The 20897-nt window shown below is 41.9% G+C and overlaps 1 protein-coding gene across 2 annotated transcripts in view; it reads right to left on the bottom strand.

Annotated features, from left to right (window-relative positions):
• Positions 1-20897, bottom strand: part of LOC110469882 (BEN domain-containing protein 5) — an 876525-nt gene that overhangs the window by 65849 nt on the left and 789779 nt on the right. For both annotated transcript variants that reach the window (XM_077785357.1, XM_021529103.3), the window contains exon 11: positions 13204-13366. In XM_077785357.1, the coding sequence (XP_077641483.1) occupies positions 13204-13366 (163 nt within the window). The remainder of the gene's footprint in view (positions 1-13203; positions 13367-20897) is intronic.

Below are 20897 nucleotides of genomic sequence, written 5' to 3'. Positions count from 1 at the left end.
AATATCTCAGCTTGTATTGGCTGGAAACTCTTAGCTTGTCTCATCTCATTTCTTGGCACATGGTCTTACCTGTCCCTGCACTTCTGGGTTTGGTTGACAGCACTGCAAGGGTGCTGCACTTATCTGCAGCCACAGACCATCTCTGCTTAATTCCATCTAAGCACCCAGCACTGAGAAATAAAGCGAGATGAAACACAGGCATAAAGTTTCAATAAAATCACATTATAAGCAGTCACATTTCCCGAGCCCCAGTTCTGAGACCTTACTAAACTAATGGTGAAATGATCAGGAAAAAACAATGTCAGCATATGACAGTTTAAAAGTGCATATAACAGAGCAGGGATCACTGCAGGAAGATCCTCAGGCATACCAAAACCACCAGGATCTCCTGTGTCCTTTTCACCTTGAAGGGAGAAGCTGGATTTTCACTTTCAGCTTGGTACTTTGCAAAACCTGGCAATCTTGACTCCAGCTCTTTTTACTCCACATAAAGGCAGTGGAGGGCAGTATAAATTGTGTGTGTGCTTCCCAAAGTGGTTTATGCCAATCCAGCTCGTGTGTGAGGGATTTGCATTCAGAGGGCTTACAATAAGTACAGAATTATTAATACAGCGTTGCACTCAATAGCTGAGACACTGCTTGTAACCAGGGGAAAAAACCACTACCCTTCTGCTGTAAAGCATCTAAATGGGAATCAGGCTCAGCCTTGTCTCATAGCATAAATGTCCTGACCTGCTGTTCCCTACTTTGTAACACAAATTCAGCTATAATCAATTATGGCTTGAAATGGTTCCTTAAACACTGAGAAAAACGCAAAGCACATGCAAAGGCCTCTGATGGTAACTGATGTGATAAAGCAGCGCAGGAAACTCCTTTTTCTTAAGGCTGATTTTAAGTGCCTCTGCAGACAGATGCAGTTGCTGTGCTGTGTACTGCTAACCTTGAACTGACATTAACAAGTATATCCAAACTTTCCTTTTCCAGCCAGGATGGGGACTCCCCCGTCAGCTGCTGCACACTCCCCTGGCTCCTCATTTAATGAGCAACTCTCTCTTGGTAATCAATAGAGGTCAAATCTAGATCCCATTGGGATTCACAGTGAAAACTATTGACATCAACAGGTCAGGAATAGCCAAGAGAGGATTTATACAACAGAGAGCATAGAACATGAGTAGGAAAAGGCCACCCCAATCTCAGCTGATGTAAATCAAGATAGTTACAGGTTTACAACAGATAAGATGGGGGGGGGGGGGGGGGGGGGGGGGCAAGACAAAAGAGAATAAAACTATCCTTATTTAATCAGTTTGGATGCAAACACAATCTCCCCACAGCCCTGTGTCACAGGAAAGCTTGGACCTGGCCAGGCTGCTGCAGCAGGGATGCTCCATATCCTGCAACCGCTACCGCCGCCGGAGCAGTCCGGACACACAGGGGAAGCAAAGGGAGAAAAAACCCGCTTTGTTCCTGATTTTAGCAAACATCAGGAACGCATGTCCTGCGCTTAGCCGGCTGCCGGAGGGGACGGCACGGCTGGTGCCAGAAGAGGGCACTTGAGCTCCAGCAAGCGGGAGATGCTCGGGCAGGACCGGCGCCGCCGGGATGCGCGGAGGGCAGCGGGCTGCCGCTCCCGAGAGCCGGCCCGAGCGCTCTCCTCGCTCTTTTCCTGCTCGGGGCTTCCTGCAGTCCCCTCGCGGGCAAAGCTGGAGCTCCTGCATCACACAGGTCCCTAACCTAGGTTCCTCCAGCAATACCGATCGTGTGCCCGCTGAAATTCTCTCCTTGCTGGAGCTTTTTGTGGTCACTTCCCCAGACAGACCTTCAGGAGTGCAGGAACATTTACACTCCCTCCAGCCTTGCCCCCAGCAAAAGCATTTCTTGAGTCCCTTTCTTTTGTTCAACTGCCCGTTCTCATCAAACTTGTCCAAACTTAAAACTGTTGTTGGTAGAAACCAAAAAGGTCAGAATTTTGGGTTGAATGTACATGAAACACGCAAATGCCTGCTGCCCAGTAAAGCATCCTAAACACAGAGGCTGCCTGCTTTTCCCAGCTGTGTCATCTGGTTCAAAACCAGACTGCTCTCACTACAAACCTAACTCATTGAAGCACAAAACCTGCTCCCATCCCTTCAGGCATAGTGTAATCAGCCATGCCTCATCTCCTTAGAAAACTCCTGACAACAAAATTTCACAGATTATGCAAAACCCTGAATTAAAGGCAAGAAAGGCCAGAGGAGATGAAGAAAAATAAACTGAATGATACAGCAAGTATGACAATTTAGGTCTTGTTTTGAAAGCTTTGTTCTCTTTCTGTGGTGTTCCCTATGACAAATATGAAACCATTTTCTTGTTTGAGATAGGCAAGCACAAAGTAAGAGCAAATGTATCTGAACCAGCCCATAAACTCCCACTGCATCAATCCATACCATCTAATTCTAAGTGGCTGCCCAGAGTTATTAGCCCTCTGTTTGCATCCCAAAAGTTTCCAGACACATGAATAAACCAAGCACGGATAAATTGGTCTGAAGGTCTGTTTCTCAGATGGATCTGGCAGCTGCCTCGGTTTATTGGCAGCTCATTTATCATCTCAAGAAAAATATTGATGGTTCTAGAGACACAGGCCCTTTCTGTGTCCTGGCTGAAGGAAAGCTGTCCTTCTGGGCAGGCTTTGGAAAGAAAGTCAATGCAACGAAATCTGCTCGGCAGAAACGTGAGGGATGTGGTGCAAAGAAGAATCATTAAGTAAGGAAGAAGGAACACCAGGATGATAACCCTGTTGACTCAGAAATAGCCCAGTCTCAAATCTTGCAGTATTGCAGCAAGAATATGAGATTATGCGAGTACTAACAGGCACAGTCATGGGCATCTTCTCAAGTGGAGGCATCATTGCTGCACAGGAAGAGACAAAGAGCCTGAAGCTGTGTTCTGCCAACAGAACCAGCACTCAGCACACCCTGAAGAAATTCACAGAAAGGCAGTGGTCAAAAGGCTTGAAAACAGGAATAATGGGACTGAAGTACTGGAAACTCTCTCCCCTGGGCTGGCAGCATCATGCAGTTCTGACTCCATGTAGAGTGTTTCCATCCAGCTGCCTCTCTTCTAGAAAAAAGACAACTGGAGCTTCTGAGCCATTTCCATTCCCTATCTTGACCAAACCAGCTGCATTCCACTTAAACATATTTAAGGATTTCTTGAAAGTAATACTGAGATCTGTCATGTATTGATGTGGTGGGAAGAGATCTCATTTTTCACATGTCCCCCCAATATTGCTCCAGCCAAATGTCTAGAGAAACCAGACCAGTGTAAGCTTTGGCTACACATGACATTCCACTGCCCTGCAGATCCTCTTTGCTACATGAGAGGTCTTGAGCAGCTAACATTCACACTGGATTTCTTGAGGGACTGGATGATGGAGAAAAGATGAATGGATTGTCACCTATCACGTGGTATTTTATGGCATCAGATGACAACAGCTGGTTTAATAAGGATTGCTTAGTTTCAGAAAAAGAAATAACCAGCCTGACAGAATCATGAATGCAACCTGACTGTGGGAATATGTTATCCAGAAGTTGCTTTGCTGCACACCAGTCATAATGACACAAAGCAAGGCATTTGTGATATTGCTGTTTTCAAAACTGTAATCTCTCCAATAGGCACTGGTTTCTTTTAACCAGATGACCAAAAACTCCAGTCTATGCGGAACAGGAATTCAGTTAGTTTAAGTTTTGAATCCCTTCTAAGTACACCAGGAAAAAAACAAGAGGACAGGAGAGCAAGCACAGTGTTAAGCACATCAGGAACTGAACACATGATGTTTACAGTCTGTACTCTAAAACTGAAAGCTTAATTTTTAATTTGGTTCACTTTTTATCTGTTTTTGTGACCAGAGTGCAATTTATTCTGAATGCAAATAAAAATCACACAACAAATACCACTGGAGTCACTGGAGTTGATTCTCCATTACTTGGCAACTCAAACAGTTGTGTATAACCAGATAAAAATGTAAGATGACAAACCAACTCTAGACATGGTTACCTGATCTGGTATATATTTTTCTGCTTACAGTGTAGAGGGTAAATACACAGCAAATAACTGCTGTGAAATTTCAAATGTGAAATACAGGTGGCTGATGGTCAATGCTGCTCCCAGGGTAACAGGCAGGAATCACAAAATAAAGCTTGCTGGTGGTAGGTTTAAACCAAAAAAATCATTAGTAAGTGATGGAAATCCATAACAAGGAAAGTTGTGGATGATAAAAATGTATACTGGTTCATGGGAGACATATCCACTGACTATTATCTCAGATATAATCAACGTGTGAGTTTTGGTCTCTTCTCCCAAGTAACAAAGTGATGGGACTAGAAAAAATGTCCTCAAGTTGTGCCCAGGGAGGTTTAGGTTGGACATTAGGAAACATTTCTTCATAGAAAGGGTTGTGAGGCACTGGAACAGAGTGCCCAGGGAAGTGATGAAGTCACTTTTCCTAGAAGGATTTAAAGGACACGTGGATGTGGAACCTGGAGACATGGTTTAGTGGTGGGCTTGGCAATGCTGGGTTACTGGTTGGACTTGATGATCTTCGAGGTCTGTCCAACCTAAATGATTTCATGATTCTAATAACTATGGCTCTGGGATCCCCAATCCACTAATTGCTGGAAACCAAAGAATATTCTGGGAAAATAGTTACTTGCTTATTCTGTTTTTAAATTCTTCTCAGTACCTTATTTTGACCTCTATCAGAGCCAAGACCCATTTCCCCCCATTTTTTCCCAAAAAATCACATTTTGATCTGAGTTTATTTGGCTGCTCTCTTCTTAAGAGATGAGACATGAGAGAATCAGACCCACCCTTGCTCTTATCAAAACACAAATGTTTCTGAGCACTAGATCAAAGATGCAGGTTATCTTTAGTTTCTGCCTCAGACATGTTAAGGCTTTGTTTTTCTGAACTGTGGACAAAGCTTTATCCCTAGGTGACAAGAAACACAGCTGGTTTAAGGTGGGCCTGTGCTGGCCTTGGTGTGGATGGGTATTCTCATCACCTGTGAACTGAAACCTGACAGGTTTCTGGCCTCTTTCAGCAGAGGTTTGATGGGGAAGGTGCAATTTGCTTTCCAAAATACCACAAGATATCCTTTCTTAGGGTTTTCACAGGGGTTAGGGGTTAAAGTGTAGAGAGAAAAGGAAAGTGAAGTCTCAACTCACCAGGGTCATGCTCAGAAAGAAAAGGAGATGTTGGATCTGTTTCCTGTGACTTTCAAGCCTACTGTCCTCTCTGGTTTCTAACAATAGACATGCAGCTGTCCCTACTGGAGAGATTAATTGTGGTCTCTCTGCTCATTCAGACAGCTATTTTTCATGAAACTCATAGGAATGTAATATCTCTGAGACCTTTATCACTGTCAAATTCAGTTGCAATTGGTCAAGCAGCTGAGAAAGACACACAGACAGAAAGACACTTGTTTCTTCGCAGAGTTTCCTAAAAATAACCTCTGATACTCTTTCAGAATGTTGGTATTTGAGATTAAAGAAGTAGTTGTTAAAAATGAGCTTCTGCTCCCACCCTAGAATTCCCTTTAATCAACAGCAACCAAGCTGAGGGTAGCAAAATATGAAAGAAAGAAGGAGTAGTTAGGGTGAAAGACAGTACAAAATGAACAAAACCATGAGACTGGGTGTGTCTGATTAGTGAAACAGCTCCTGGAAAAGCCCCATCAGATGTCAGAAAGGCCTGGGGCAGGGCTAATGACCTAAATGAGATGGTGAGAACACAAAGACAGGCACAGGGGAGAAGACTCAGCCAGATTTGAAGAGACACAGAGAAGAGGAAAAAGAAGACAAACATGGAGACACACAAACACCACCAGAGGCTGGCGGAAAAGGAGAGACCTCTCCCAGAGACACCAAAATTTGGCTGTTTATTCCTTTTTGAAAAACACCTTGTTCTGAATGGCTTTTTTTTCTCTTCAATCCCAATGACATTTGGGAAAGCTTCAAAGCACAGCACTGTCTAAAGCCCTTTCCTAACCTAAGTCTCCAACCCATGGACATTAATAATAACCACTCCCCTCAGACATTTCCAACAAATTGTTAATATCTTTTAAGCCCTGCTCTCCATTGCCTTTCAGATTAGCCTTGCCCTTTCCTTTGCACTTAAGTTTAGCAAGTGTTACTAATAGGAATGTAACATTTACCAAAGAATTATTTTAACTACAGATCTAATAGCATTTGTATGGTGTTCTGAGCACCCAAGAGCCTCATATCAGTTCTCTATGCTTAGTTTTGTCTAAGTTGCTTCTAAGAAAAAGGAAAAATACATGTTTAAGGAAAAGAAAGTTCATAACAGAGCCATTCAAATCTGGGAGAGCCAGTTCCAAGGATAGCAGCAGTGCCTGGAGAGAGCTTTCCCTTCTTTACATTATCCACAAACCTGCAATCACTCATGTGATCAACTTCACCTTCCAACCTTTCAGCAAAAGCTTAACTTGTGTGTGGTCTGAGTTAATTTTTTTCCCTGTGTGCAAAAGAAATACTAATAGAAAAAAGTTATGCTTATTATTATAATATTATTATTAAGATGCTTATTATTAGCTGGTATTTTTTTTTAACATATTACCATCAAAACCTTTTGAATTATAGAGTTTTGTGCTTGCAGACCAAGAATCATTGAGAGCTTGAGTGGAAAGCACTGATGAGGCTTTCAGTCAGCAAAACCTCAATGACAGCTTGGCACCAGTAGCATTCAGTGTCTCAACACAGACCTCAAAGGCTGCATTGGATGAGACCATTTTTAGAACTGGGCTTATGAGGATCAGTGTTCCCATGCTACTGGATACAGCCCTACCTAGGCTGAGGAGCACATGCTGAGCCAGCTCTGAGTTGAGGACAGCTGCTGGGATGCAGGGATGGTATTTGCACTGTGTCTCTAAGATGCTCATGCTCCAGCTGTGCACAAGGTCTCAGTTGCTGAATACAGTTGTAAATATTGGTGGTTCTCAAATCAACCTGTCCAAATTCCCTAGTCCAGGCTCACAACGACTCAAGACTTCCTGCTCTTCAAAGAAGGCAAACTCATGTATTCATGTCTGAAACTGACTTGAGGGCATTTGTGTAAGTCTGAATATGCATCCTGCTTACATTTCATCCCACAACCACCATCTGTTCTATCCCCTGTACCTTGGTATCCTTGGGAAAGAAATATGCATACACAAGAGGAAAGAAAAGGTAACTGGAATCATATGGTTAAATTGAATAATTTTGAAGAAGTCTTCCAAGACTGATATTCTACATTTAAGCCAAAAAAAAAAAAAAAAAAATCTTTCTTTAAAATAAAAAAGCACCTTTATATACACTTTCCACTTTTATAGCATCTTTCATCTGAGGCTATCAAAGCACTCTGAGATACAGATCCTAAGACATCCATTACAAAAATTATGCGTATTCCTAAGTTGACTGTAGTCACTTCCCTAAATTTCCATTTCCCTACTGACACTCCCAGACAGATTGACGCAGTCAGTGCTACAGGCAACCAGATAAACAAATCTACACACAAATATAAACTCTCCCCCACAAACAGCCTCTTACAGAAGTATTTTTGTGCAGCATTGTCCACTCCATTGAGCCCTTTGAGAGAATGAGGTGTTCATGCTGCAACACCATGTACTGCCTTGTACTTTCATTCCACTGCACTTCATTAAACAGACTTTCACTGCTTCTTAATTTTCTTTGAGCAGGTCCCACTGTATATACCCGATATGAACAAACACACAGATTCCTTCTGGGTATGAGCCAACAGCTGCAACCCTGAAAAATATCAGCTTCTTATATCATTAACTGAGTTTCCATGGTGCCCTGGGGCAGAGATATTGATGCTTGACAGCGTTATCACTATAAAGTAACTTTACAACTCTATAATTTAACTCTATGCTTCCAGTAATATTAAGAGCATTTGAAATTGTGGCTGTAAACCTTGACACTTTCACACAGACTGGGGAGCTGAAACGAGGATTTTGTTTCCTCTCCTCCAAATCAGCCCTAAACACGGCGCTAAGAAACAACCAAGACATCCAAGGAGGTCACTCAGAAGAATCTGCAGGATTAGGATTAATGCCACCTTTTGCAATACACAGAAAGGAGCCTGTTTCTAGGACCTCAGCAGAAGAAGTAGACCTCTAGATGCCTTTCCCTGAATATGTGCCTGATTTACTTTGAAATCATCTTGGCAAGAGCCTCTAACAGAAGTTCAAACCTAAGCCACACTGGATAACCTCTGCAGAGCTCCCTCAGTTTTATCAGCACAGCTTTTCATACCTCATTGGCTTTTGCTAATAATGTTGCCTTTACTGGCTGGGAATGAACCTGCAAGGGCCCTAATCTGTCTCATAAGGATCTTCTCTTAAGGATATCACTAACAGAGATAGGAGGATCAGGACAGGCAGTTGCCAAAAAAAGAAATGCAAAAAAGCCCAAAATAACCAAGTACATTTGCCCTAGGGGACTGGCAGGTACATGAAGCTCTAAAAGTCATAGATGCTTTTACTGGAATTGTAGTTTGCATACAGATTTCTTTTCCCCAGGACAGGCATTTACTGAGATACAAGTACTCTTTAAAAGGAATCTGGATGTAACAAATGACTGTTTCCTCCAGGGATTTAACTTCTCAAGTCCCCAGTCAAGCAGCAGACAGATATTTTGCTTGAAGTTAAGAATAAGAATGAACCCAGTGGTCTCTGTGTCAAAAGCCCAGGATGTGAGCTCCTGTTAGGTGTCTGAAGAGATTCTAGTCAATCCAAGCCTTCATTCTGTGGTTGTAGCCACATAAAAACACTTTTATGTCCACAAACAAGAGAGAGTTCAGCAGTGCACCATTGGATGGGGTCCCTCTCCACCTGGAGGAAGCTTGCAATAGAGATAAAAATTGAGATTAAAAAAAAAAAAAAAGCTACGGACATGCTGACAATTGTGATTCCCACCCATCTTGATGATTATTCTCCCCTAAAGCTACGGTCATACCAGTTTGTGCCAGGTCTCCATCATTTCTGCCTTCCTGCCTTATGGCTAGGCTGTGGAAGAGTAAAATCCTTTTAGTCTCTGTTATGGGCTGCCTCCTTTGCAGCAAGGATGCAGTTCAAACACTCTAAAAAATGAACCAAATAGATTTTAGAGCTGTTGACGTGAGAGTCCTTTGCTGGCTGCTCTCAGGTCAGGCTGCCATGGCTGCTCTTCACAGCTGTAGTGGGATACTGGGAAACAGCAATTCTGGGTGTGCAGTCAGAGCAGGGCTGGGCATTCATCCTGACTCCCCTGCTTTTTATCCCTTGTTCCCTGCCCAGCTCTGAGGCTGGTGTGAATCGAGACAGCTCAGCTGCTGCTGGTGAGTGCTACAGAGCAGTTTACAAGCCTCATGTCATAAGCCCTGTAAATGCCTAGTAAAACATGGAATTTAATGGAAGGCATATCAGCTCATTTTAAAGCTCCTTCACCTGGCGCTGAGCTAACTTGTTGTTGTGCTGCCTTTTTTAATCAGTTACCACCAAATGTGTGCATGTGTGAGAAGGGTTTTAAACGTTTCTCTGTCCACTTCCAGGCGAGTAACAGACAAGCCCACAATCCTCTTATTGTGACTTTGAAACAGAGTCCATTCACTGCTATCTGCAGCACATGTTATCTAGGGTTTACTGCAGAGCTTACAGAACATGCCCCTAATGTTTCTCACACTCCAGGTATGTATCTGTTAGACACAGAGCCAGCAGGCACACACACAGCTCTGCAGGAATGTCTAAGTGCTTTGTTTGCTGGATGAAAATACAAGAGGAACTCCAGCAGTAGCCATTAGTGATACCATGCCAATCAAGGCCTGAGACATTGATGCAATCATGTTAATTCTCTGTGTTAGAAAAGGCCAGAAACTCAACACTCTGCATAATGTTATCCCACCATAAACATAAACACCGTGCACAGGCTGAAGGAAGACCCTTCCCTCCTGGATTTCATTTAAACAGTGCAGCCTCAGTAGCCACCTTATTTTTAGAACATTCCAGGTGTCATCCTCTAAATTCTGAGCCAATTAATTTAGAACATTCAGTTATACTAACTGGAGTAATTTGAAACTGATTCCTGCTTCTAATGATATCTCCCTATCCTTTTTTTCTTACTTTTCTTACTGAAAAAAGTTGCTGTCCACACTAACGGTAAGAATTCAAACACTTAGACTGAAAGTCTGTCTTCCATTTTCATGCATGTAAGATATCCACTTATCTCAAAAATTACAAAGTATATTTCAGACAATCATACAAATCTGAAAAAAGGATAATCTCACCCAATGTTAAAATATATCTATTACTGTCACATGGAGGTTTCTATGGATCACAGAGCTAGCATGTAAAACCTGAATAAGACAAAGAGTTAAAAAACCCACCAACAAAACCTAATCCACTTATATAATGGCATGAAAGTGAGTAGTACTGTGATCTTATTTGCCACAAATGCTGTAAAGAAAAGAAGCTGACAGGTATCATTACTTGTCACCAATGCAAACACGAGTCTATTCAGAGTTTGTTCTGTTCTCCTACCTGTCAACAGGAACAACATTAGGCTAAATTAATATTTTGCAGAATCCGGGGATCCTAATTGGTTTTGCTCTCTAAAAGGAGCTAGTGGCTAGTTCTGGATGTGTGATCCACTTTGTAATCTCTTTTCATGGTCATGGGTGAGCTGAATTTGAGGCTGAATCTCAGTCTGCACTTCTTAATTCAACGGTAGAAGCTTTGAACAATCCTAGCCTCCCTCATCCTATAACCAATGAAAGGAAAGGGAAATGGAAAAAGGGAAAGGGAAAAAGGGAAAAGGAAAAAGGGAAAAGGAAAAAGGGAAAACGAAAAAGGGAAAGGGAAAAAAGGGAAAGGGAAAAAGGGAAAGGGAAAAAGACTCATACAACCAAATAACATCACAGTGGGATGAACAAAGTTCTAAGAAATACATCTTTAAAGGCAGATTTCCAGAATACTTGCACTATCAAGTCACAGTTCTTGGGCTTGCTGTGTTTTCTTTCTTTATTTGTTTGAGCTGCTGCCTGCATGTAAGTAGATAGCTAATAGAAACAGCCCTGTCCTTGGAGGCCAATATGAACTGACTGACTGTGTCTTTGGTTCAGGTCCATTAAAAAATCTGAGCATTAATTAATCACTGACTTGCAAATAGCTTGGAAGGGCTGTTCAGGCTAAATTGGAATGTTCTGCAATTGTTTTACTTTCAGTCATAGGCACTTCAGTGATGTGAAACTTCCTCCCCTGCCAGGACAGGATGTGCATAAATCCAGTGGCTACTCCTGTGTTGGATCAGACAAGTCTAGAGAATATTTCAAGCAGCTCCATTTCTTCCACTAACTAGAAAACTGCACACATGAGGAAAAGATCTCAGAGGCAGTTCTCTGGATAGAATTCCTACCTTGAAAAGGAAATAATGAAACCTTCCAAGGCAAAATGCCAGTGGAGCATACTCCATGGGCAAAGAGTCTCCCCCTGCTTGCTGTCTGCCAGGCCAACCAAAATCTGCTTCTCCTCCTTTTCCATTCAGCTGGGTGAAACCCTAACTGCAGAAACCAAGCTGCTGCTTGAGCTTTCCCTACTCCAGCTCCAAGAAGGTTCTGTGCTCTGGAGCCTGGTTTCTGTGCCCCAGCTGCTGATGGAATGAACAGGGAATGGAGCATCTCTGCCTGCAGCAGGCAAGGCAAGCCAAGCAAATGGAGATGTTGGACCCCACAGGTGAAACTTCTGCCATGTGAAGCACAGACCAGAAATCTTTATGGAAAGGGAAACTAAGCCAGTCTGATCTACCAGTCATGAAGGAAAACATATCCCAGGGAATCATGATCTCATGTGTGCAGGGGCTCTTGCCATTCCTCACCATAAAAACTATTCTTGATAAATAAGGAAGAGAAATAAGCAGTTTTCAGCACAATGAGCACACAGTGAGGAAGAAAATTAAAGGTAAAACTCAGGCACAGGTTCTTGAAACACCAAAATACCAATTTAAGAAAATAAAAACGTAAACCTAACAGTAGCAACATTTTTTTTTCCACAGTGGCAAGATATACTACGTTTGTGCATGTTGCAAAGAGCTTTTCCTTCAGTTAACTTTACTGGGGAAAAAAGAGCTTCTATTCCAAATGCTCAAGCCTGGTAAATCACTTTAATATATTCATCTCCCTCCTTCTCCCAAATTTCACTTTCAGTGCAGAAGTCAAACCAGAAAAGCCCAAATGACAATTTCTTTTCCTGCTCCCTGTTTCTTGCTCTTATTCCCACACTGAGAGCCCATATACATGGATGGTGAAGAATTATATCTCATATGAAAATTTCTCCCTTGCTATCCCCAACTTCCAAAATTCAGTGGAGAGGTAAATAGGCAATCACAGCTAATCTCTCTCCCTCTGCAGTGCTTCTAAACCTGTGGAAATTTCAAAAGCTGCCATGATAGAATGACAAAATGAAATAACATACCCAGCATTGAAGTATGGGCACTGGTTGTTTGATTGAGCATGGTGACAAAAAGAAAAAGAAAAACATAAAAGCAGATCATAAGACCAGTCAGAACAATTCTACAAATTGCTGATACATTGAGATAGCCAGATGGATATGTGTTTTCTGAGGAATGAGACACCACTTCTATTTGAGCACTCAAAAATGCCAACAACTTTGATGGTTTTGTTTTCACAATTTGACTTCTATTTCTTTGTCAACTGGCATTGAAGATTTGTCCTCGAGGCAGCTGCAGAACCTAATGGATCCTTTTGGCTGCAGTTCAAAGGCAGAGAAGATATTTTACTCAGTACTAAAGATGCACTCTCAACTTGCTATTAAAACAATAACACAAACACAGGGCTAATGAGGGAATAAGGACAGAAATGAAGAAAGACATGGAAGACTGTGGAAGGGAATGGATCACAGACTCTCCAGGACTAGCTCCTATAACAAGTGTGTGAGACAATCTCCTACAAGAGGGAAATAGCTTATTTGATCTAATGTCTTTCTCTTCTTGAATTTCCACAGTATGGAGAATCAATATGAGGGAAATTAAAGCATCAGGAGCAGACTCACATTTCCACTTGTGTGTGTTTCTATCTCAGCAAACTCTTATGGAGACAGAAGTATTTACCTTAAGTACCTGCTTCACGTGTGCTGCAAGAGGATGGATTTCAAAAGGATACAGGCTTCCTCGGTGTAGGGCACAGCAGAAGCAGTTCCAGCCAAAATGTAGCTGTAGAACGAGACCTCCAGCGTGTAGCAGTAGGATGTGTCATTCAGGAGCCCGCCAAGGAAGCGCCGGCCTGTCCCAGCTTTCACAGCATCCCTGTTGAACGACGTGCTGGACTGCAGAGGCAAGAACACAGGGACACGAGGAGAGCTCAGGGGTGAAGCAAGGGAAGGAGTCTCTAAGAAGAGAGAGCAGCTTCACTCACATTGCCAGATCTCATTTACACTGTGTACACTGCTCTGGTTTTTGACCGTGGCCTGGAGGGGAAATACAATTTTGGCACATAGGCTATAAATGATGCCTCACAGACTCTCACAAAATTCATCTGGGGTCACCATGAATATCAGCTTTTCCTCTTCCCTCTCAGGTAGCACAAAGCAAGGCTGTCATATGCAGGAGTTGAAAGTGAGCCTTCCAGATCCCCCTTGCTCAGGAGTTAAGCTGTACCATTACCTGGATATTGCATTCCTTTGTCTCCACTGCATTCTCTGGTGTTATTCCCTTGTATCATACTATTCCCCTTACCATCACCATTCCCCCATCACTTCAACCTGGACTCTTAATCAAAGCAAAAATACAGTGGCATTTATGTTTTGGTGAAACTTTCTCACCTAAGACATTTGACTAGTTCGTAAATTAGGTCACAGAAATTTCCACTTCACTAACTTAAATGTTAAGGGGGTGTTGCTCTCTGGGTGGAAAAATCTACCTCACTATTCTACAGCAGTAGCAGCACAGTATAAAAGGCAGTATTTTGTGCTGTTACTGAAGATCTGGCTTTAAGAACCCTACAGCTTTATGACTATTCATTTGAGGGGTGGAGGGGAGGACTCCAAGCATTTCCATAAATGAGTTTTAGCTCTCCTTTGAAGGGATGACATCTGGAGACTAAAGGGCAGCTCATCTTCAGGTTGATTGAAGTCTCAGAGCTTGTTCCTACCAGCTAGACAGAAAAATGGATTCTGATTTCATTTTGATTTTCAGACCCTATTCAGAAACCTCATAACCATTAGACTGAGCCAATCTGGACTCAGAACAAGCTAGTGACAACCACAAAAAAAAAAAGATCCAACTTGGATCTGTTGGATAAAAGATCATTATATATCCTGCTGTAAGAATTTTATGTTCTCACTGAAACACAAAGGAACCCTTAACACAGCTCATTGTTCAGTCATTGTACCCATGGTGAATTCTTTGAGCTGTCCACTGTCCTCCTATGGAGCCTTATGGCTGCTACCTTTTCCAGCTAACACAATGTGAATATTTATGAAATCCATCTCTTACCAAACCTGGGGAAAATAAAATTCCCTTTGTTTTTAAGAAATGGGGTGCAATGGTTCAAAATACTGAACTTCTCTAGACAGAGAAAATCAAGTTAATACTGAAATGAGCAATAATTCTTGATAAATACTCTATACCAGGAGATATAAAAAGTAGAAATACCTGTGGGTTTATTAACATTCTGAATATCTTGAACTCTCTCTCATGTTGTAAAAAGGAAGGTTTTCCAGCTTAATTAGAATAAAATGGAATTGGGTTTCTTATTAACATTATACATAGATGTTTCCAAATTCAACTTGTCTTTTTAGTAACATAATATTTAACTTTGTGGTAATTTGTACACAGAATGCATTCTCCTACGTAGATATCATAATTTCTGCCAAATTACATAGCAGAAGCCTGCAGGATATTCTGAATACCTGTGGGAGAAGAAGTAAAGCACTCATAAGGAATGTAGGGAAAATTAACTGTTAATTTGATATATGGGATAAAATACTTAAACAGGTCTACAAGAGGGAATGTTCTCTGGCTTCCTGAAAAAGGAACCTTCAAAAGGCTACTGAGATCCTGAGATGGAGGGAAGCTTTGGCCTCAGTTAAATTTCAGAATCAGAGGAAGATGATCATGCTCAGGGGATTGCTTCCTGAGCCAAGTGAACACCAACTTCAGTGTAAGGTGCTTCATGTTCAAACAAATGCCTGCAGTGGAACTTTTTAATGCATGAGAGCACCAACTGCTGATGGAAACAAAGGAACAGGACAACAAATGGCTCAGGACAGGATATTGGGCTTTGTGTGCAGAAACATCACTCACAAAGGGACTAAGCTAATTCTGAGGCTGTATTTGGCACAGGAAAAACAAAGAAAAAATGTGGGAGGAGGTGACTCAGGGAAGACATTAGGGATAGAAGTACTTCAGTGAGTAGGAGACTCAGTTACTGATATGGAACATTTGAGAAGATTATGGAATCTCATCAACTACGTTAAAAAACAAATTGTACAAGTATCTACTGAGTACAGTTTGTGGTTTTGGGATGGCATTTACACATGAAATCCTTCTCCTATTTCCCATTATCTTAATCAGGCTAAAAGAAAGTTATGAGTAGAATTCCTAATAGATGATTCTTGAGCTAAATCTTACATAATATTTTCATCACAGTTCTTGGCACGGTAAAGGAGGACCACGCCAACAAAATTTGCTGATGACACACTGTGGAATGAATCATCATTATGGAGGAGGTTCTGAATATCATACAAATAAAAAAGCAGTGGGATGACTTTGAGGGCCAGAGTGATTGTAGTCAGATGAAACTCAGCGACACAAGTGTCAGGTCATGCACTGAAGCATAATTTAAAAAAAAATCTGCAATAGGCTAAAACCTTGTCAGCTGGAAATATATGAAAAAAGAGTCTGACGTGTTACTTCACTGAAGTGATTTTTGCTTTCTAGTAGAAGTTGAATCTACTTATTGGCAAAATTATATTTGGCGTATTTCAAAAGTGAAGCATAAGTAGTTTAAATATTATCAAGACAGTTATATAAATGGTAAAAAAACCCAAACAAACCCACCAAAAGTAAGAACTATATGAATGGTAAAAAAACGCAAACAAACTCACCAAAAGTAAGAACTTTTCAGAGTTTGAATTTTTATAATACTAATTATGTGGCTTGGGGCTTTTGGTTTTGTTTTGGGGGGTGGGGAGCTGTGTTCCTTTTTTTGTGTGTATGTTTGTGGGTATTTGTTTAATAGAAGAGTTTCAGCTGTACACAATTACTTGAAATGGTAAAAGCATTAATCAAATCCTCTGTTCATTTCTTTGCCAAGTGGTGCTGAATTTCCAATGAATAAAAAGCTGACCCTTTATTTAGGTACAAAAATGTAGATTTTAAAGGTTATCATTGTCCTCATTTTGAAAAAAAAATCTGATGGTATAGGCCAACTTGGTGTCTTGAGTAAAAGACAAAATCTCTCATTTGACTCAAGAAGGTTGGGGTAGAATATGACAAATACATGTTTTAAAACAGCAGCTTGGGCCTGGCTCTAGAGCAAGTGTTATAAACCAAAATATGATTTGGTATTTTATAGGAGAAGAAGAAAACTACAGATTAAAGAAAATTTAGGTAATGACAAGAAAGAACAGCAGGTACTTGCTGAGTCTAACCTTCTTCTCACTGTTTTAGGTCAAGATAAAGGGAGTGGGGGGAAAAAAAACAACTGGCAAAACTTTGACTCCTCACCACAGCCAATCTTGAAGTTTTTCCCATGCACATTTCTTTAATCAAACCCTAATCTGGGGAAAAAAGGGGTGGGGGTGGCAAGAGGAGGGCACGGACACAGGGAAAGTTGTCTGAAAATGAGTCTCTTGCTTTTCTGGGAGAATCTATTTCCCTAAACCCCTTTGCAAAGCTAAACTGAAGCCATCATTAAACAAATGCACTGAGCAGGCACAGCAGGAGAACAGCTAAACAAATATTTATTACTCCAAGGCTGAAACACATGGGAGTGTTAACAACAGCAGCAGTGAGAAGTACAGTCTGGAGGGTGGGGGGAACACCAAGGACTTTGAAGTTCTTAAAGAGTGATATTTGTATAAAATCAACAGTAATGCATTATTAAAACACACAGATACATTAAAGCTCACAGAAGGACTTTGCTTTCCAGCTGGTGTGAGGAAATTCAGTGAACAAATAGCTATCCACAGAACTAGAAGCTGTCAAGAAATCCAGTGTTAAAAGAGCAGAGAAGGAAGGATGAAGGATTCCCTTACTTTCTGGTGGAAAGAAACTCACCAGAAAAAAACAGATTTCAAACACATTGGGAGCTTCAGGGTGTGCTGACCCTCTCTCTACACATCAGGCATTAGTGGGAGCTTCCCCAGACCTTCCTACCAGGCTTCATTTCTCCTCCCCGTGTTGTGCTGAGTGTCAAACTGTGTGACCAGTTTCCCTACTGGGAATGGCAGTGAACAGCAAGGCACTACAGAGACATTTCTGAACCTTATTCATACATTGCAGCAGACAAAGATGCATGGAAGGAAATGAGAAAGAAAGAAAAAAAAGCATGTAAATTCTTTTTGGAGTGATTTCAAAGCAGAAAAGGATCTTGGCCCTTGGTCAGACCTGTCGAAGTGCCAGAATCCCTGTCCCTTGGCTGGTAAGGACACTCAATGGTCCAGTAAGGCTGGTGTCCCCCAGTGTGTCTCCTCAGTGAACTCAGCCCCCTGGTAGGCAGTTTGTGAGCTCCATGGCCTGGGCAGCTCCCCCAGGGCTGGGGGGTACTCTTGGCTCCTCAGCCCTGCTCCCCCTTCCCACCAACAGTGACTGGAATGAGCGCACTGGGCAGTCCCGTTCACAGCGGTGGCAGGGTGCTGACTGCCTCTGCATGCCTCTGGCAGTCACAAGAGAGGCTCCAAAAGGCAAAGAGGACATTTCTCACACATCTGAGATTGAATTTGCCCTGTCTACCCTTTGCAGCCTTGATGGGTTTGGATTCTGAGTGGCCCTGCATGGTGGGAGCATTGGCTGGCAGGGCCTCCTCCACAGTGTGACCTCAGACGGGACTTGGCTTCCTTCAGCACCTGAAAACCTCAGGTTGCACAAAAGGAGAAATTGGAGGCAAATGCCAGTAAAACTGGATCCACTCTTGAGTGGAAGAAGGGATAACAAAAGGAAATGAAATGTCAAGCAGGCTGTGTCCAGCCAGTGATGGATGGGAGCCTCATTCTACCTATCACCGATGGCAGGACAAAGGGACCTTCTCATCCAGAACTTTTTGGGGAATGAATCTTTGTCATCTTCTGAAATTGCTTGACACATTAAGAAGAAAGGAGCAAGGTATGACCACAGTGTAAGTCAGGCCTTGCCAGGCTCCTAACATGGGATCCAGGGTAAGGACTGAACATCATTTCTGACCAATCCTAAGGTGTTTCCCCAAACCAGCAAGAAAAGAAAAAAAAAAAGCACAAAACAATCAGAAAAATGCCAACCAGGCAGGAGTCTGGTCACAGGCTTTGACAGAATGCAGAAGATGAAATTCTGGCATAGCAAGGTCCAGGGAGGTTCCCGAAATTCAAGAGAGAGATTTTTACCAGCTGTTCACATCTCCTGCAACACAACTGATTATGGATGTGCCTGTGGAAGGAATAGCAAACTGCATATATCTTCAAAAATCTGAGCTCTAGTGTGCACATGAATGATTCCCAGATGATCACTTCTCCTCAGAAACAAAGTATCTGCATGAAACTCAGAATAAAGGAATCTTCCCTAAAGTTTCTGATATATATAGACAATGTAGGTCCAGTAAATGTTATACAAATGGATGTAGCATGTACAACTGCATGCTCAAAAATCATAAAATTATGTTAGGAATCTTTCCTGAAGAAAAGCAGAGAAAAAAACACTAAGAGGATTCATAATAAGAAAATGGTTTTATATTGCAACATACAATTAAAAATATGCTGGGTCAGCCTATGCCATTTCCATAGCTGTGTTTCACAACTGAACATAACTACTCCTAAAAGCCCCACCCCAAACCCAGTAAAACTGCCCACATTTTGCTCATTCTACAGTTCAGAAATAAACACTTAACCTACTGGGGTAAACTGGGATTATGCATACAAGTTGTTTCATGTTCTTCAGTGATCAACACCAGCAATGGCTAAGTGGAACCAGGACCCATTTACAGCATCACCAGGGCTGTCTTATAGTTGAAGAGAAAGGTTTTTTTTCCCAAAGCAGGTCTGACCTCTATGAGCCCTCAACTCAGTGCCCTGGTGTGGCAAAAAAAAAAAGTGATAATAAAAAAGTTAGTGCTCTAGAAAAAACGGAATGGCACACTTGTCATCAAGGAAGAATAGACGTGCCATTGGGAGATGGACTGGAGCCCAGGCAGTGTCAAATCCATCTCAGAGAGCAGTTTTACAGTATCAGCTATAACTCACTCACTCTCATTTTCTAGAATGCTTTATTAAAGTCTGCAAAAGTTTGAGAAAGGGCACAGAAATGCACTGGCTTTGGAATCTTTGCTACAGATAGAGCTGATTCCTGCCATGATCTGTCCACCTGTCACTGCTTTGACCCTGCCAAACTGTCTTACAAGCAACACTTAACCTCCTTACTTCTCTGGAAGCACTGAGCAAACTTCTCACTTCAAAAGCCAACATAAGTCTCTTAACTCTATAATAGACTGGAAAATAGATGTGTTGGTTTGGTTTGGTGTTTTTTGGGTACTTGCTTTGGTATTTTTTGTGATCAATTATCATCAGCTCCCTGCCAGCTGGGTCTGGAGACTTGGAAATCATGGCATTTGGGAGGCTGCTACCAGGCAGGCTTCTTCCAATTTATTTAACAAGCTACAGTCAGCATCAATCCCCAAAGCAGACAGCTGATCTGAAGGAGGGAGCAGCCAAAGAGGAAGGATTCTGGGAGCAGAGGTGTGATGGAATGGGAATAGAGTTCCAAATTACTCCACGATTCATCTCACCTTGCAGCTTAGCCGTGTTTCTGATGCACAGGAAGAAAACTTATTTCATCTCAAAATCAATTGTGACTACTGAAATCTGGGAAGAGGAGGTTTACAAAAGTTCAGGATCATTTCAAAGAGGAATTCCATTGTTTGAAGTTTTTCCAGGTCCCTTAGGAACAGGCTGGACTGATATTCCTGTGAATAGGGCTCACTCACTCTCACGGGAGGCTCTGCAGTTGACAGCATTTTCATAACTTCTGTGCCTGGTAGGAAACACTGAGGTGGGCAGACAAGTTTGGGTTTAGCTGGGGAATATTATCTGATCTAGAGTCTGATTTGCAGAAATCTGAGGAAAGAAAGGCAGAGGAGACCTGGAACAGTTTGACCTGCACCAAGAATGTAAGAATACCTAAAACTGAAACTTGAAGACCAAACAACCTTGAGTCCTAAAAGATTTTTACTCATTCTTCTCCCTGTTTCTTTTTGCCTTCTTCCTTCTGCTTAGTGGAAAGCAATCACCCTTCCTTAGACAACATCACTGTTGTAGGAGTACCATGAACACAACCTGCCTAGCACCACATTCTCAGGCTTTAAAGTGCAATTCTCCTCAGAGAAATAACAGCTTAAAGGTACATTGTCACCACACACACACCTGCTCCCTGAGGGGCTTCATTATCCCTCTAAAGTGCAGTGAAGCAACACCAGCTCTTTCCCCCTCCAAGTGTCCTTCAGTCATGTCTGCTTAAGTTTTGTGATAAAAACACATATTTGCATGGTCATTAGGAGAGAGGTTGGAAGGAGGGAGCTTTATAAGCTCTCACTTTATGCCTAAAGACCAAAAGTACCAAATTAGTTCTCTTTTTTTTTTTTTTAATAAATTCTGCAGCTAGACAAGTAACTGG

The sequence above is a fragment of the Lonchura striata genome, chromosome 9 (genome assembly GCF_046129695.1).
Source record: "Lonchura striata isolate bLonStr1 chromosome 9, bLonStr1.mat, whole genome shotgun sequence".
In the NCBI taxonomy this organism is placed as follows: domain Eukaryota; kingdom Metazoa; phylum Chordata; class Aves; order Passeriformes; family Estrildidae; genus Lonchura; species Lonchura striata.
This window is presented reverse-complemented; position numbering and strand designations above follow the sequence as displayed.